This window comes from Pithys albifrons, chromosome 8, assembly GCF_047495875.1.
Source record: "Pithys albifrons albifrons isolate INPA30051 chromosome 8, PitAlb_v1, whole genome shotgun sequence".
In the NCBI taxonomy this organism is placed as follows: domain Eukaryota; kingdom Metazoa; phylum Chordata; class Aves; order Passeriformes; family Thamnophilidae; genus Pithys; species Pithys albifrons.
In genome coordinates, this window is record NC_092465.1 from 20,414,727 (window position 1) to 20,431,412 (window position 16,686).

The 16,686-nt window shown below is 37.2% G+C and overlaps 1 protein-coding gene across 3 annotated transcripts in view; it reads right to left on the bottom strand.

The window, feature by feature from the left end:
- LRP2 (LDL receptor related protein 2) overlaps positions 1 to 16,686 on the bottom strand; it is a 118,834-nt gene that overhangs the window by 86,493 nt on the left and 15,655 nt on the right. For all 3 annotated transcript variants that reach the window (XM_071562867.1, XM_071562866.1, XM_071562865.1), the window contains exons 2-7: positions 13,971 to 14,078; positions 11,720 to 11,842; positions 9,539 to 9,655; positions 1,820 to 1,930; positions 1,592 to 1,705; positions 258 to 374 (exon numbers count right to left, since the gene is read on the bottom strand). In XM_071562867.1, the coding sequence (XP_071418968.1) occupies positions 258 to 374; positions 1,592 to 1,705; positions 1,820 to 1,930; positions 9,539 to 9,655; positions 11,720 to 11,842; positions 13,971 to 14,078 (690 nt within the window). The remainder of the gene's footprint in view (positions 1 to 257; positions 375 to 1,591; positions 1,706 to 1,819; positions 1,931 to 9,538; positions 9,656 to 11,719; positions 11,843 to 13,970; positions 14,079 to 16,686) is intronic.

The following is a 16,686-nucleotide window of genomic DNA, read 5'->3' on the forward strand; positions in this document are numbered from 1 at the left end:
ACATAGAAGTAAAAAAAGAGATGTTGCTATTTGCTAAACTTAGTTTGCATCATACTCAGTATCACAGCAGTAACTCACACACACAACTGTAAAAATACTATATAAATGAAAAAAAGAAGAAACAATTAAGATGGAATTCTAAGGTTTTAACAGAAATAAAACGTATTCAGAACATCTTGATTAGTCAAAATTTCATAGATGTAGCTTAGAGTGGTCTTCTTCTGAAAATACCATTAGAAGTTAGCAATAGTATATACCACATCCTCTTTCATCTTCATTATCTTCACAGTCATCATCTCCATCGCATATCCAGCTCTGGTGAATGCAACGGCCACTCGGGCAAGTGAAGAAGTTGCCTCTGCAGGTTGCATAAGCTACAGGAAGAAACATGAAAAAATCTAACTGCACTAACAGGCTAAAAGGTTATAAAACACAATATTGTCTCAGCAATGAACAGCCATTTATGACACCTCCTGAAAAACTGAGGTAATTCCCTATCTTGTATAAATTGTAAACACTGCTGGTTTGTTCTAGTTTCAGGCATGAATTTATTTTGCTCTAGCTCTTTACAGTAATAACAGGGAAGGCCACATTTATCAACTAATTGTGCAACTAGATGCACAACACCTTACTAACAAGGTTCCTGGAATTGGACATGATGATACTCAAGACATCAGAAGTAAAATACTTGTATGCCTTCAAGAGGTAAAAAAAAGGAATACTTATGTCAAAGCCTTTTATGCTAAGAGTTTAGAAACATTTGTGACTATCCAAAGGACAGGCATTGCCAAAGACTTAAAAGCAAAATATTTGGGGCAGAGTGTGTGTCTGTGGCGGAGGGGGGTGGCACAGAGTCATACTGGTGTGAGGTCCTTGGTAGGACAGTGCAACTAAACGGTAATATGTGGCCTTCCTGCAACACAAAATATAAAACTAACTTACACCCTATAAGCAATGGAGGACCTTTGTATATAGGTCACACAAGTGATAGCTCTTCAGCTGTGACTCTAGCTGGAGATGCAGTACGTGAGGATACCCTGGTTGTGAAGAAAAGAATGAACAAGAAATTTCCAGAAGTGGAACAGTCAATTAAAGACCTCACAAGAACATCTCAAGGACAACTATCTGTCTAGTTATCATTCTGTAAAATTGTACATTACTGTCACTAGAAATAATGTAGAAGATTCATTCCATCTATTGGAAAATAAAAATGTGAGAAGAGCCAAATAAATCTGGACAAAAAAACAATTGCATGCTGTATCTAACTGAGATTGTAGAGCAAAGGAATTACCTCTGGGGTCACGTTGAAATTAAGAAGTGAAATTGGATATATTAGAAAGCAAACTGTCACCAAATCCAGAAAATTCATATATAACTACTCATCCAGGGTCATAGCAGCAGAGACAATCTGAAAAAAGTTTATCAAAGTAGCACTGCCATTTTCATCTTTCTATACAAAAACGTTGTTGCAGAACAGTGACTATCTTCTGATGGCTGTACAGCCAAGCGATCTACTTCCTGCTATCTGCTTGAACCAGTTCTCAGTAAAACAGTAAAAGAAAGTAGGGGGAAGGAAAAAAAGGCATCATACTGCAAGAGTCTTCATCACTCCTATCTCCACAGTCATCATCATGGTCACAGATAAAGGCTCGTGGGATGCACTCTCCATTAGCACACTGAAACTGTGCACTGGTACATCCACGTGCTGAAAGAGATTCCAGAACAGAAAGACATACAGAAAGCCTGTCAGAAAACTGTGGTCTTTAAAGGAGATCTATAAAGGATATTTGTTGGGAATCATTCTGCACACGGTACTCACTGCAATTAGCTTCATCAGAAGAATCTCTGCAATCAACTCTGCCATCACATCGCTGGCTTGCATTAAAACATGCTCCATTTGCACACGATAACTGTTCACATCTTGGGTAGTCTACAATAAAAGATCCTTCAGGATTAGCATGAATATTAGATTATAAGGAGTTTTATACATCCAGTGTCAACAGAGTATCTAGATTTAAAGGAAAACAAAAAGGGAATTCAAAACTTCCTGTACTAGAACTAACAATCCATTTACTGTCTTCTCCAACAGATATTCCAGAATAACTTCCAGATGGATTCTACAAAATCTTGCAAGCAACAAGGGATGTTAGATGCCCTCCCACACCCCAAAGAAATTCACAACCTAAACAGTTTACAATAGGATAGAACACAATGCAACACAAAAGAAGAGCAAGCAGTGAACATCTGTTGTATTTATTTGTACCTCAGTTTTACACTTTCTTGATCTTAATACAAGTGTTTAGATAACACAGGAATTCCTGAAATTTACAGTTTCTAGGTACCCTTAGAATGTCATGAGTTCTTAAACTCAGAGATTTCAGGTTTTTATGGTTTTGTCCTAATTAAGTCAAGGCTATTAAACTTAAAGGTTCATGGTCACCTTAGAACCTTTTACTACTTGCTTTTGCCTTCACAAAAGAAAACAGATTCTGCAGAAACAATGATTTTTTAGGTTTTCGATATTCTACTTATGTAGATGACCTACATGCTAATATAAGGGATTATTTCAAACAACTTAAAACCAATTCTGAAAATGTTTATTTATACAAGCAGTCTTTGAGTTCAGTGGAACTACCCAACAAATTAAGCATATCCATCTGGTAGAGTTGAGTAGAACATGAGCTCATAGTTTACCTCACTGCAATGTAGACAGTAATCAATTATTTCAGTGGAAATGGCAAGTATGAAAACAAATAATTGCTAATTTTATAAGTGAGTTTTATTGAACCCTTGCCTCTATATAGAAGATAAATGAACTCAAGACACAAGAGCCAAATTACATTTTGTACCTTTTACCTTTTCAGTTTGAATTCTTATCCCATTTTACTCCCCTAGCAGTTAATAAAGCAGATAGAGCAAGTTCTCACTTAGGCACACTTTCATTCATATTCTTGGAATTCAAAACATACTACCTGTGGTCTCCTGGTGCTAGTTCCCAGACCTTCCATTCCAAACCTCTGACAATGTCAATGTGTGCCCTAAACATGATCAGCATTCTTTGGCCTCACTTCTCAACCAAGACAAACTCCTTTCTAACAGACTTCTCATCATTTTCTTGCTTGGGTTAGGCTTAGGGAAAACTCATGGAAAAAACATGGGTTCTGATATGCTAGCCCTGCATACAGGAAGGACTAAAGACAGGTCTGACTTGGGTCCATGTTTTCTGTTCACTGTCTGAAAGCAGAGTAGGCGTCACAGGGAGACCCATCAGGAGTTCTATGGCACAGCAGGAAATAGCTATGGCAGTACAAGAGTACTGTAAGCATTACAAGGCACACTGAAGAATAAAAGGTATGTGCTTGTAACTGCACTGAAGCAGAAAAGCTTCTAAGGGATTTATAAAGGGTAGTTTTGTAATTTTCCTCATTTTTCTTCATATGCCACAGAAATACCCCCAGTGATATTCCAAGACATTTCTGATGCCCTAAATGTCAAGCAAATAAACAGCTGAACCCATTACCTTGCACTGCCTGCTTCTTCAAGACTGCTCAGGCAAACCAAGGACCTAGTCAGGAATCAGATTTTCTCAAGCTTATATTAAACTCCCTTAGAAGAAGTGAGACTTTTGTCACAGTCTTCTCTCCAGAAGTAAGCCTGGAAATGTTCTCAGTCTGGAAAAATCTTTATTCTACGATACAATCCACTGTATTGTATAAATGTAAATCATCATAAAAATACCAAGCACAGTGATAAATAATATTTTGAAGAGACTTCAAATATACATTCTGACTAAATTGGTCGTTTACTAGAATGTGAACAAATGCTTTTTTTCTTTATTTTCTTTTCAAATCTGCTTGGTGTACAGACTCTTTATTTGAATTGCACTTGCACAAGCAAGAACATTCTTTGAAAAGTCCGATGGAGATTAATTTAATTTTTTAATTTGGTTCAGGTGATCCCAATCCCCTGTCAAAAAACCAAGCTCAGGAAATTATAGGTCTGCTCACTGACCTGAAAGGCGTTTTTCGCTGGATTATGTATTGTACATTGTACTGTTTGTACCTTATACATATTATTTAAATAAAATTGTTTCAATTATTTGGGCCATTAAAAACTAATTCTTATCAATAATGGCAAAGCTGTGAGGCACACACCAAAGGCTGCAGGCAATGCACTGCAGGATTCAGGAGGATCTATGCCATTAGGACAGTTCCACAGTAGCTGGGTTATTTTTATGTGAGGAGAAGTAGCAAAGGCAAAAGACCCAAGCAAGAAATGCGACTTGTGCAAGTGCTAACCATTATGCTACACTTTCCAACACTGTCTAGCTAAGGCCCACATGGAAATCACACGAAAGACACACCTATGATGTTGTTTTTGTGGTTATGATGCTGAGAGAATGAAGGAAGCCAAAAGAGAGCTTTGTAACACTACTAGGATATCTGAAAACAAAGGAGTGCATGTGCTTGCAATTGCAAAAAAACTGAACTTAAACCCATTTTCTTTCTCTCCAAAATGTAGAAAACATTAGCAATGAGTGAGTTTAGTTCTTCTACTCCTATCACCAAACGGAAAGTTTTTAAAAGGAAAAGAAAAATCTGAACCTTAGCAGGGAAAAGGGTAGGAACAAGATGAAATCCCTAAACTGAAAGGCCTCTACAAGGTATCTTAAAGGAAAAGCTCTCCAGCAAACAAAGTCTGAAAAGTGAGTGTCATGACATTTTGAATTTAAGTGGGAAGGTCTTACATTAGTCACTGCATTTGGGATTTGAACAATAAATACTTCCTAGCTTTTACTTGACTTTTTATTTAAACTAAGATTTCTCTGTACACCTGATCCAAGATCAATGCATTTGAGTACAAAAACCCACAGCTGTGCAAGGACTGACACCCAGTAGAGAAATCGGTCACACTGTCTCTGTTGTAGGGGCCACATGGGAAAAGTCTTAGTGCCCTGTGAGTGCCCTGAAAGGGTTCTCTTCCAGGGAATCAAACTTCTTTCTTTTCTAGGTTGGTGACAGGTGGATTAGAAAGAGCTAGAAAGGAAGGATAAGGTTCTGAGTTAAAAGGACAACAAGGTAGGTAGTTTGCACCTAAGGAGATCTGAGAATACAGCTGTACAAGAGGAGAGAGTGAGAGGAGACAGTATAAGACTTAACACAGCTTTAAGAGAAAAGTGAAGGAACACTAAAAATATGAACACTGTTTTCTTTCACCTTGCTTTTAAGTCAAGAGCCTGCAATATGACCTCTGTTTGCTTTACCTTTTCCTGACAAGAACCTGTGGCTAATTTTACATAAAACTACAAAGAAATGTTTCCCTAGTCATCACAGTTCCTAGACGACAATATGTGAAAACGGGGGAAATTATTCTCCCCTATGTTCATTTCAATGCTTAGGAAGAAAGGGAACTCTTCTTTCTCTCCCTTTCCTCAGGCATTTCTTTCTTAGCCAAAATATTTCTACACAATCTGCCTCCCCAGGCATGCCAGCACTACATTTCCAAACCATAAACTGCCAAATGCCAGCGTAAGTGAGGGATGAGGACCTTGATCCTTGTAACTGTTTAGGGGCAACAGTTGTAAACCCTTTTGAAATGGTATGTTTCAGTGGACATGTGGAAGATGTTTGAAACCTGTGTCACAGGTATTGCTAAACCTGCATTATTTTGCTCTCTAACACTTTTGTTTTGCAAGCTAGAAATAAATTCATACAAAAACAGCAACAGGAAACAGTTGCACCTGGTATCTGATTCAGCAGGAGCTTGTTTCTATCACATAGTCAGAAAGTGTAATCTTCTGTAACCTAATCCACGTTACAAGGAGAAATAAAATAATAATAATAATCAATGGCAGTTTCCCAACATTCCAAAATGTTTTATAAAATAAAATTAACTAAACCCCTTTGACTCACTGCCATGAGTCACCACCTCACAGGGGGCAAAACATTGCCCAGACAGCTGACAGCCAATTATTGGAGACAGAAGGAGGACTTACTCCAAGTCCAAGAGTCCTATGAGCACATGGTACCAGGCAGTGTTCATAGCAGAGATGCTTTCAGAAATGGCAGACTGACCAGACCCTCATTCCTGCCCGTAATTCCTGATTATGATCCCTGACACACTAGTCTTTGACTGCCTTTCTGACCATGCTCCAGTTTTGCGACTTCCCTGTCCAAAACTCCCTGGTGGAGATATTTCCTTCGGCCTGAACTTCTCACTTGTCCTACAGCTTTTACAAGTAATTTGGCCAACATCCAGAACATAAGTCTCTGACCATGGCATTTTTCTTTTTTCTTGGACTACATCCCTTACAATCTCTTCAGTTCTTGATCTTTGTTTAATTTTACCCTGATAACCTCAAATTAATCCCAGAGCTGGCTGCCCACTTCCTGACCACAACAGCTATTTAGTGTAGCAAACAACAGGCAGGAATTAACAGGTTAGGCAGTTGACCTACAGCAGCAACTCAGCAACAAAATAAGTATCAAAAATAGAGTCTCTGGGCCTACACTCAGTCCAGAAGCCTCAAACAACATGCTTTTAACACACTTCCCCCTTCTTCCCTCACAGCCCCAGGGCCTTGCTCAGCTGCCAGAGCTGTATCTAGGAGAGATACCCTATTCTGTCAGTCATAGCAAAGCAAAATGGACTTAGCTGGGATTTGCATTTTTCAACTGTGACACTGAGACAGGGAAGAGAATTCCAGCTTTAATTGAAAGAAATAAAGTATGTAGCACAAAGAAAAAATGACACCAGTATGGACTAATTACTCCTCAAAAGTATTTGCTACCCCAAATAGTCTTCCGTTTCATTCTGTTTCTAGTTTTAAAGTATATGTTAGCTATTGATTATTTTTAAAAGCTAGAAAAACAGCCTGATATGTGTATTTAAAGAAAATTAAACCCTATAATTTTATGAAATTAAAACAGCTTCAATGCACTAATTAAATAACCTGTAGCTGAAACATTGTTCTAATGTTTTTCTCAGCCTCTGCATGGGCAGATTCCCCTTGCTGTTAATCCCATTAGCAGTAAAATGGACTAAGGCTCTGAATTCCTTTGTTCTATTTTTTACCATGTTTAATTGCAGAGCTACTTTATATGGGTGACATTTTGCATTTGACTAGTTTCTTAAATAGTGTAACTTATTCGACAACAAAACTTTATCATTTTTAAAATCTACACCTGCTTCCAGACAGATAAGTAAGTGCAAGGCAGAAGGATATATACATTTGTATTTTGTTATGCTCCTGCTCCGTGAAATAAGAGAATCAATTATCAATAGCTTTTTCTTTTGGTTTCATGGATGTCTTGTTTGTATTTACGAAACCTTTTAGTACATATTAAATAAGGAAAAATTAATGACACATGAAAAGCCCACAATAGTAGTATTCCTCATATTTGTTTATATCAGATGGTGTGGAAAAGGAAATGGACTAAACAGCGGGAAAAAATAATATTCAAAGCGAGTATTGGAATCTGCTGCAAAAAAATGGAATACTTACACTAATCCCTACTGTGCAGTTAATCATAAAATCACCAAACTATTAATCTTATGTTATAGCTTCTGTTTAAAGTTCCAGGCCTTGCAGAGACAAAAAGGCAATAAAATTAACCAGCCTTCCTTAAGGGTCTTGTCATTACATTCTTCTTGATCCTCTCGTCTTCAGCACTGTCACATTTCTTTAAATAGTCCAACACAGCTACTTGTAGTGTTCTAAGTCACAGTCATTCTTCTGTCTTTGAGGGACTGTCAACACATATTCTAATAAATGAGAGTAGAGGCTGTTGAATGATAGGAAGCAGTGCCTGTCCCTGGGGCTGAATATGCTGCCTTCACAACAGTCACGGGGGCCTTCTGGCTGATAGACCAATGACTGCCTTTCTCACACAGCAGCAGAGTGCTGCTATTAATGTATCTAGAGGGCCCCTTTCTAACTGCCTTTTTAATTTACTTAAATGAGAACGTTAAACATGGTATGAAACGTGTACTTCAGTTTTCAAACACTACAGCAGCTTCTAGTCTTAAAAACTAAGTATCATCCTTAGGACTCCACTCCCAGCCTGCCACAGATTTTACTGCATTATACCACATCATGGTCTCTGGCTGTCCCACACTGTATTCAATGACTACTCACAGGTTTTTCAGAGACACTCAGCAGATCCTCTTTTTTAATTCCCAGATAATGCATTTTTTAAACAAATATCTTTTCTACAGGATTTCTTTTAATGTGACATGGATTTGTTACATTAAGTTACAAATCTCTTTTCCTCCTCCAAACTTTGAGAGAAAAAATGCCAATTTACAGAAGATATTCTTCCAGCAACAGTATTAGGTACTGGGATCTTGGCTTTTAGCCTTTTAGCCATTTGTGCTGGTGACTTCAGAACTGGCTGCGCGTCTATCACACGAAAAAGTTCCAAGCTGGATGACTGAGCAACGTTTTATTCCAGGGTACCATATAGTTCTAAATCACTTTTCTTTCTACACAGTGTACTTTTTAGTCATTTGTGAGTCAGGGATAAAACACATAAGCAGTTGGCTGACCATGTAATACATAAGTTTACATTTACACAGCTTGTGCATATGCCCTTTTTTCCACCTAAGCTCAGCCATTAACAATATTTTATTTCTTTCTTCTTTATGCATCCCTTAGCACCCTATCCTCTTTCCTCACCTCTCATCCTGGGTCTGGTTCTGAGCAAAGTTCACAGTTACACCTATTTCCCAAAGGCATACTAACAGCTGGAACAGCAGTTCATGTGTTAGATGTCACTCAGGATGTGTGAAGCTTTTCCTTAATATTAGCAAGGAACAGACAGGCTGTTACACATTGTTGTGCCTGTATTACACAAAATCATTTCTGGAAAACATAGCCTTTATTCTGTGGCCAGCTTTCCTTTCCATCAGTATTCAACCTAGGCCAGGATCTAGGGAAACTGTCACCACACAGTCACGCAGCCTCAACTCTGGGGAAGTTGATTGAAAAAAACCACTTGTCTATCTGCATGTTGTTGGCACAATATAAGCAACTTGTCTGAATATAGTATGACCAAATCATCTCCACAGGAAGCTGCAGTCTAGAATACAAATGCTTCTGAAAGGGTCAAGGTTCCTCAAAGAAGTGATCTAGAGTCAAATCCTGCTTTTCTACACAGGTTATAACTACTACTGATTTCATAAGAAGTATGAAAAAAGACTATGAAAAAATTTGGCAAAGTTAGCTCTGAGTGTCCCAAAGCTATAAGCCAGTTAAACATGGCTACTTTTTTCCCAATGCAGTAATAATTATCTTTCAGATGATGAGAAACAAGAAGCCCTGATCCTGTGGTGGCAGAGTGCTTTTGAGTTCTGCAATAATGGATCTGTATCAGAACACCAGCTCTAATACACAAGAGAATCTGAAATGAAACTCATGGAACAAGAAGCATATTGTGGTCATCCTGTCTTTTAACAAGCCCTTCAATCTCACAGATTTATTAAAATGCCACAGAGAGATGAGATGAAACCAGATCTCATGCTAAGAGTTATGACTCACGGCAGGCTCTTTCATCTGTTCCATCAGTGCAGTCCTCCACTCGATCGCACCAGTAGGAGCTCGGGATACAATGTCCATTTGAACACGTGAACTGCTCACTTGAGCATGTCCTTCCCGCTGCAAGACACAGGCACTCCATCAGTCTTCTACATCAACCAAGACTTTGTATGAAGAAAAATATTTTCCTTCTTCCTCTTTAACTACTTCATCTCTCTGATAAATATCACCACTTTCTCCCCCTCCTGTGCTGATATTTCAGGCAGAATTAAAGAACACTCGAGAAGCACAAGGCAGATAACACAGCTCTGTGAGGCCTTCTTCAGTCTGCAGGTTCACTGCTTTTCTCATTGAAGGCATTGACCTCTAGGTTAAGAATTACCTCTCCACAACTGTACTGCCTAAAACATTAGATTACCAATTCTCACCAATTTGAAATTTTTCCTATTATTTCATTTACTGCCTCAAAATCTGTCAGTAAGTTAGTTATATGGTCAACCAGAATGTCACAACGTAAACACAGCAGAGTTGGAGGTAAGGCACTGCTCTCTAATACAGCCAGGGCCTCAACAGTCAGGACTAGTTTCAATTCATAACTAACAGAGGATCAAGAATGATTATGTCTCTGTTGGCTAGTTTTCTTAGGAAAAATTTTTAACGTTTCAAGGAGGAAAAGCTCCTCTAGGTTTCCCAAACATAGATATAAAAAGTCACTTTAGAAGAACAAGGACAAATACCAAGAGATGACTCAAAAATGCCAGCAGCACAGTGCCACTGTGTAGTTATTAACACTCATGATTAACCAGTACATGGAGAAAAATGTTACAGTGACCCAGTTCAAAAGTCATACTCAGAGCTGCTGCATTTTGTATCTACAGTTTCCTTAGTTAAAACATAATCAGCAGTTGTGCTGACACCTTCTCAGAGGAAGAGAGGAGCAAAAGGCAGTTAATTTTCCTTCAAATTTTTCCATCCTCAGTGGGAACAAGTATCAAGATATAAAAAGAAAAACCAAGTCTGTGAGGAAAATCCTTCCAAAACTTAAAACTCTGAATCCGTCCAGGGCTTGGTGAGTCACTCCAGAGCTGTTCAGTTTAAGGAAGTTATAAAAAATTATACACGAAATTGATATAAAAGTAATTTAATCTTTTCCTTATCCCTTAAAGTAACTTCTAATAGTAGAAGTAGCAGGAAACTAGTTATTCAGAACACTGTAACACTTGTTTTCCTGTCCTACCCAATAATGCGGAGAATGTAATTTGATGCAATAATCATCTCAGTTCACTGTTCATCACTTCCCCATGTACTGACAGCCCCTCAACTGCTTAATCATGATAAGCATCTTATATTCAAAAATCCTCTTATATTCAAAAATCAGAGTAATATATTTTATTAGTATCAGTATTTATCTTGCTATTAATGCTAAGAAAAAAGCAAGTCTATGGCTACAGCAGTTGGGACACTAAATTATTTCCTTGATCTAAACTACACAGAGAACACTAAACACCTGCTGAAAATAGCTATTCAAACATGAATAATATCCGGTTTAGCATATTAAAATGAAATACTAATTGGAATTACGTCCTAAATTCAAGCAGTCCAAAGAATAATGAAAGACTAAATTTTCACCCTCCACCCAGACCACACACCACAGTATTTCTACTTTCTGACTCTGATCATTTTAAATAATAATGCTATTAAATAGCATTCCTGAAAATTGTACAAGGATATTTATCAAAGTTTACTTGAACTGACCGATAATTTCTCCACTCAACATATGAATAAATTTCAAAATTTTCTGGAATGAAATAAATATTTTTTTTACATATAGTTCTGAGATGCTAGTGTGAATTTTGTTAGGCAATGAATAGAGCAGACATAGTATTCTATCCATTTCATTATTTTTGAAAATTCTAAATCTTGTATCAAGTATAAAACTAATATACAGTGTGAATTTTTCTTCTTTTTAATTAACTGAAACATCAGTAATTTTCAGATTTCAAGACCTGGAGATGTCTTTTTAGACATATATTCTGTATTTCAGCTACTTCAGACTTCAGATTATTTATATTCTAGAAACACTTGAGAGAGACTCTCCTGTGCTTTCAGCAGGCTTGTTTCTGTATGTTCTCAATAGGTGCTATGTAAATTACCTTATTTCACATTAGAACTTAAAGTACTTACGACATTGTTGATGCTCATCTGAGCCATCTTCGCAGTCCTCCTCATCGTCACAAACCCATGACTGTGGGATACATTCACCATCAGTTTGACACTGAAACTGATTTCCCTCACAGGTAGGTTGAGCTAGTGCAAGCAAAGAAAAAATTGTCATTTCACAGACATCTGGGAAAGCACTTTCAAAGAAAATTAAAAAAGGGAAAAGAAGACTTAAGGTTCAAATGTTGATGAATTTTAATTTCCATGAAACACATGAAGCATTTGACACATCAAAGAAAACAGACACACCCAAGAGGAGAAAGTTGACCAGCAGAAGGATGCTCAAAAGCAAAATCAGCTTAGTGAGCTTCTGCATAGGAATCTTTAGCTTTACATCCTCTCCTGGAAACACGGGCTCCTCTAGATGGCAGGCCCCAAAAAAGTTTCGGCCCCTTTTTTCACTTATGTATGGACTAATGCTACCTTCCCTAGTGTCACAGGGGGCTGTGCAATTGCTTTCATTCCACTTTGAGGCAGGAAAGCCTCTCAAGACAAGGTCATGATTCTTCCCTGTGAATTCATGATGAAGGAGTGAGGGCCAGGTCATAACAATTTGAATTGTTGTCCCAGCTCCACTCTGTACTTTTTAAATAGACAGACAAAAGGGAATCCATCAAAAAGAAAAATCAAATAAGTGTTTAAAACTGTGTTACAGCTTACTCTGTAGTTAATATTTCTGGGAAGAATCATGAGCACAACACAGTCCAGTAGACAGGACCCTCATCTTAACCATCCTTTTTTTCCAGGATCATGTTTCTGCACTAGTGTAAGCTCAACTAGAAACACGTTGTGCCCAAATGTAACCAAAGCATCAAGGGAGAAAATTAAATCGCTTTGTAGACTGAGAGTTGAGAACAGCAAAATAACATTAATGGTAAACTAAATAGAGGGATAAAATAGATGACACACTAGACATACGTAGTTTTAATTCCTGCTTTGAGAACCAAAGAATAATCTTATGATTTTAACCTCAGACCAGTTCTAAACAGTTTAAAACTATCTTAATTGACCTGATGTGCCCCACTACCTATGGCACATTTAATATACTGGGTTTTAAAGTATAATTAACTGAAAAAAATTGAAAAGTTTAATTTTCATCTTCCTAATTCATCACATGTATTAAAATGTATTACCAACTCCACTTCATGCTTATGACAAGTGTAGTAAGGGTTCAGATTTTTATTGGGTTTTTGTTGGTTTGTAGTTGGTTTTTTTTCTAACCTTTCCAAACGTCAACATGAATTTTTACCCACTCCTTGTTGAAAGCGCAGCAACTTCTTTTCAGTTGAAGTTCAAAACTAAGATGAAACATAGTATTATGTCTGGTTGAAACAGCTGGGGGGACAAAATGCTGTAGGAGAACACCATTTTGTTTTGCCATTTTAAAGGCATTCTTCATCCAGCATGGCACTGCTTTTTCGGAGGCAACTAAAGTGCTAAGCAACAAATCAGGCAGCGAAGCCATGTCAATGACCTCCAATTATTATATGGGTCAAGCAGCAAAGAATAATACAGTGTGAGAAGAACTGACATAAATTAGTCTTTCTTACTCCCCATCAGCTGTAAATGGATGATAACTGCACAAACCCACAACACCTCAAAGAACAATAGATCCAAGAGCATAAAATGCAGGCAAGTTCCTGAAAGCAGATTGTGGAAGGAAATTCTTCGTCTTCACAGCTTTTCCATTCAGTTTGAGAAAATCTTTGTGCATGGATATTACGGTCCATATGAATATAACTGTTTTCCCTAAGCTGCTGGCACAGCACAACCAACTCTAGACAGCTAGGCACAATTTTACTTTAGGTGCAGTATGTAGAGTCTGTTTTCCAAGGCATGAAAAAATCCGAAGATTTGGGGCACAAGTGATGCTGATATGGCTGTATATACACCCGGTACTCAGAATTATTGCAGTAATAGAATACACTTCTACATTTACTTACAGAACATTAATCATAAAACTGCATTATTAGACAGTCAGATTTTTAAGAAAAGATTAAGTCATGTTAGAGCTGAGCACTATGTGATTTTCTGACTACCGAAGCAAATAAACTCATGAAATATGACTCAAACAGATTCTGCAGTATCTCAAGACAACTAGTTTTCTCCCTCTTCAAAATTCTTTCTTGCACCAGAGGTACAACTGAGCACACTGGGATCTCATCAGTATCAGTCTCATTAAAAAGATAAGTTGCTCTGTATTTGTATAACTTACGGCAACCAGCTTCGTCTGTATCATCTGAGCAGTCTCTGGCCCCATCACACCTCCAGTCTGCAGGAATACAGCGCCCATTCCCACAGCGAAACTGCCCCCGCTCACATCCTGAGTAGAACACAGTAACAAGCAGCTTAGCAGGGCAAGCACATAAACACAGACAGTGAGGTACACTCCTGTTAAACAACTGTCATCTACCCATTGCTTTGTGGCACAGAAAGGAGAGAAAATGATATTACAATAATCCAAAAAGTATTAAAAAGTACAGATATAAAAAAAGACCTCCATGCACCCCAGTCAAACAAACAAAAAAGAAAATAACCATCTCTAAACATTACAGGGCATTTCCAACAAAATTGTGGGAAAATTCCAATAATTTTCATATTTGTATATTCTACAAAGAAAACAAAAATAGTTTTCAAAAAGGAAAAATAATCCAAACAAGTCTCAGAGAATCACTACACTACAGAAACGTACTAGAAGGAATGTATCAATTTTAAATTTTTGAGTGGCATAGACTTTAAATAAAGGTAGGGCATAATTTTCCACATTATTTCTAAGGGCTAAACATGAGCAGTGTCCAAAGTCCATGGGGATTTTAAAAAATAACAATAATCACTTTAGCTAATGTGGAAAACTTGTTTCAGCAGTACATGCTTGAAAGCATAGAAAGATCTTGTGTTTGTTTTGTTTTCTAATAATGTTCACATACTTATAATCTTTTTTCTAAAGTACAAGAAAGCATGTCTTCAGTCAAGATTTGAATAGCAAATAATTTATTTTTTTTAAATTAATCTTTCAGACATTTATAGTGATCAAAAGCTATCCTGCTGTCATTCCCTTCTGCTCAACCTGCCAAGGATTAAGACCCGATAAAGCAGCATTCATTCCCAGGTGTAAATGTAGCTGGATAAGGCCTTTATTAGTCAACTAATGAAATCTCCAGTCCTGTAGGAAAGAGAAAAGGCACTGTTTATGGCCTTTCATTGTGACTACAGCCTCATAAAAAGGGAGTGAACAGTTTTATAGGTGGCCAAAACAGTGAGCTATAACATAATTAGGTTCAACAGCACTCTCTTCCATGTTATTCTCTTGTCAGCACCTCAAAGAAGGAAACACTGAATAAAATTGAGGTAGTGGCAAAGTCCAACTCTGAAGAAAAAAGATCTTGTTTCCTAATTTAATTAATAGCCATATGATAAACTACATCTTTCAATTATTCTGAGAGATTTGTCCAGAGAAGATAACCCCACTGCATATAAAGCACAACCACCTACTTTGTGAATTCGTGATGACATAAATAACATGCTACCCTAACTTTCACGTAAAACCAGGCATATCAACACTGTCACATAAACACAGTTAAGTGATGTATTCCTTAGGGATATAGGCAAGCTACTTTGTGCAAGGAATGCTCAAATCTGATTGTCTGGTAGTGACATCCTGATTTATAATGTATCCTGCAAATGGTCAAAAATTTCACTTGGATAAATGGTGGTACGGAGTGGTACAGAAGTATGTTCCCCCAAATACCTTCTACAGACTAATGCATGATGGTGGTTGGTGGTGCAGGTCTGGGGTTGGTGGTGCAGGCCTCTTATCAACTACCTTTAAAACACAACAACCTCCCTTGCAAAAATGCCCTGAAGGAATGTACAAGTTCACTCTGGAATCCCAGGCCCTCTCCCTGAAATTTGCCCTACAAAGCAACATTTTCACATAAGATTAGCAGTTAAAGCTCTAATAAACAAAACACATAAACCACCATTTAATCAATTGCAATCACTTTGCAAAACAAATACTAAATATGCTTGTATACTTAGTATATTTTTGTTATTCAAAACTACTGGAATATTCATAGTCATTTACTTAAGAAGTTGCAATATAGAATTAAATCTGTATCCACATGAATAGAATTTTTAATGGCAATATGAGTAATTTGTACATTATTTCTAAGTCATTTCTGAGTAATTACTAGCTTAAAAAATTCAAGCGCTATGTATAACACTAGTCATTTATTTTGCCTATCTTGTAAAGTTCCTACAGTTAAACATACCCTTCTAGTGAATAAAATGAGGAGATAACACTGATAAACTTTTTTAGAAGCATTATAAACACAGTGGTCTTTGTACAGTATGAGAAACATTAACAGAGAACGTTAACAGAAAACCTGCATATCACACAGTTCTGCTACTTTGTAGAATTACAGTTTAAATTGTTCACACAGAAAGTAACCATTGTATCAATGTCCATTTATACAATTCTTCAGCAGAACTGCTAAAATACATTTAATTATAGCATTAGGCTTTACAGTGTTATCTTCTGTGATTACATATAACTGAAGAGCTATGAAACACCTATAAAGCTATGAAAGACTGACACTTATCACAGTTCACTTATCACTGTTTTACATTACCTTTAGAACAAAGAAAATGACATAGCAGAAAATTATGTAAATGCATTTAAAAAACAATCTTTGAAAACCAGTAATATGAAAGAAATAAAAGTATCAAGGGCACTTCTCTCGAAGTTCTAAAAAAGCTTCTGTTTCAACTGTGAGCAAAAACAATTCTAACTTTGATAAAGGAGAAAGTAATAAGGGGAAAAATGCATGATTACCAAATTGCTTCTGCAAATACCCAGGAGAAATATCCAGAAGGAAAGAAAAATAACCATGTCAGCAATAACCAGGTTTGGTATATGCTATGCAAGGTGA